The 1959-nt window shown below is 44.4% G+C and overlaps 1 protein-coding gene across 1 annotated transcript in view; it reads right to left on the minus strand.

Annotated features, from left to right (window-relative positions):
• Positions 1 to 287: 287 nt before the first annotated feature.
• LOC118341054 (cysteine-rich protein 2-like) overlaps positions 288 to 1959 on the minus strand; it is a gene marked incomplete at its 3' end in the record, with an annotated part of 8714 nt that continues 7042 nt past the window's right edge. The window contains 3 exon segments of the mRNA XM_035679227.1: positions 288 to 804; positions 1793 to 1850; positions 1942 to 1959. The exon segment at positions 1942 to 1959 is cut by the window's right edge and continues 6 nt beyond it. Coding sequence (XP_035535120.1) covers positions 740 to 804; positions 1793 to 1850; positions 1942 to 1959 — 141 coding nt within the window.

Genomic DNA, 1959 nt, shown 5'->3' on the forward strand with positions numbered 1-1959 from the left:
AAAATTACACATGAATGACATCTGCACCAAACATGGATACACAATAAAAACAACACAATAAGTCAAATATGTGGGAGAGGAGGACTGAAGAGAGAGGATTTTAAAAGAAAAAGACACGAGAAAGTTGAGAAATTGTTTGAGGTTCGCCGGTACCTTGTTGGTTGAAGTATCACTGACTGCTGTTGTAAGCTGATGTTGAGCTGTTTTAGTGTGTTGATTTAGTTGTTGTTGTTTTTGTGCCACGCTGCATGAATGAAATAACACAACCCTAAGGGAAAGTGAGAAACACGTCTCTGTGTGTACGGTACCTCAGTTACCCCTTACCCCTCTTTTTAGAACCAGGATGAACCTGTTCAAGAAACACTGACAATAAACTGGTGGGCTGGGGGTACGTTTACTTCATTTAAGTGCCCAAAAGTCTGAAAAACTACAAATAATGAGTGAAAAACCACACGCGCTTTAATCTACTACAGAATTGGCTGATAATTATTTGGCAAAGAGAACCAACAAACTTAAAAAGGCAAATCTGAAACTCGCACGGGAGGACATGTTAAAGGTTTGTTTCAGTACAAAAAATAGATATATAAACAATATACAAATACAACATAAACATCTAAATATCCATCCCTGTGAGCGCAGTACATATCGTTTATCACCGTGACTGTAGAAGGCAAGAGACATTGAGGGCCCTGAAGGTGGTACTTTGTCTGGGTGCTGGAGGCGGCGTCGGAGGGGGGGCTCAGGGCTGAGCCTCGGCCTCGGGTTCGTCGTAGATGTAGCTGCCGACGCCTCCGGTGTTTACGCCTGACAGAGGGCACAACACAGGCGTTAGCTTTAAAGGGTTAGTTCACACAAATAGCAGGTTGCTACGTGAAACTCATTTGAGGAACAAGGTGCCAGTGTGAGCAGTTTTCATTTGAACTACAGTCAAGGGCAACGTGTGATCGGACAGGCAGTTGAACCACATGCTGACCTCAGCCAACAGGAAGCTATTTGCTCTGCGTCGCCTACAGAAATGAGGTGTTTGAGACCATGAACTGGTTTACAAAGGCTACATGCGCCCAATACTAGAGTATGCAGTACCTGTCTGGCACAGTTCCTTGACTGCAGACCAGGCTAAACGGATGGAAAATATACAGAAACTGACTTGTAAAATCAACCTTGGCCAGAGGTTCTCTGCCACTCTCGGATTGTGCACGTACTTAACTCTGTCTCAGGTTTGACAGAAAGCTGCTTCAGTGATACTTCTTACACTGCAGCCTTCCTGTGTGCTGGTTGAAGATTTAGTCCACAGTGCCCACTGCAGTGCTCAGACATGTGCAAGAATGTAGATACTAGAACTGTTTGCGGACAGTGCCTCCGCACTTGCACAGATTGCTGGGGGGAGCTTCACTGGTTCCCTTTGTAAGTAGAGCCAGAGTTTTATGGAAGAGCAGCAAATATAAATCATTATTATAACTAATTAAGACATAAAATAAAAATTATTAACCAGGATCACCAAGGTTTATGACTTTAGAATGGCTATATAGGATTATAATTTTTGCTGTTATGGTACCTAGCTTTTATAAGCTACATAGCCTTAATGTACCTCTTGCCCTTTTATCTGAGCTTCAATCTGACACTTGAAGGCCACAAAAACAGTTTGCTTTCTCTCACCTTCTGCAGACTGTTTGAGGACATGGTGGTTTTTGAACCACAGTCTCAAGGACAGTCTCTCTCTAAGCACCAGCCCCCTCCCCACCACCAACCACCACACTGCTGCTCTGCACTGAAAGTGTTTCTGACTTCATACCTTTGGGCCCAAACAGCACGGCGTAGCACGGTTTGTGGCAGTACGGCTGTCCATCATGCTGCAAGAGAAAGAAAAGATTCCCTCCTTTATTCCTCCTCATGTGGACTCACGACATCCATCTTTCTGATTGGACGGTTGTTATGTCTCACCTCTGCGTGGCTGCCAGG

The sequence above is a fragment of the Morone saxatilis genome, unplaced genomic scaffold, assembly GCF_004916995.1.
Source record: "Morone saxatilis isolate NCDOM2014 unplaced genomic scaffold, NCSU_SB_2.0 Contig7, whole genome shotgun sequence".
Classification (NCBI taxonomy): Eukaryota; Metazoa; Chordata; class Actinopteri; family Moronidae; genus Morone; species Morone saxatilis.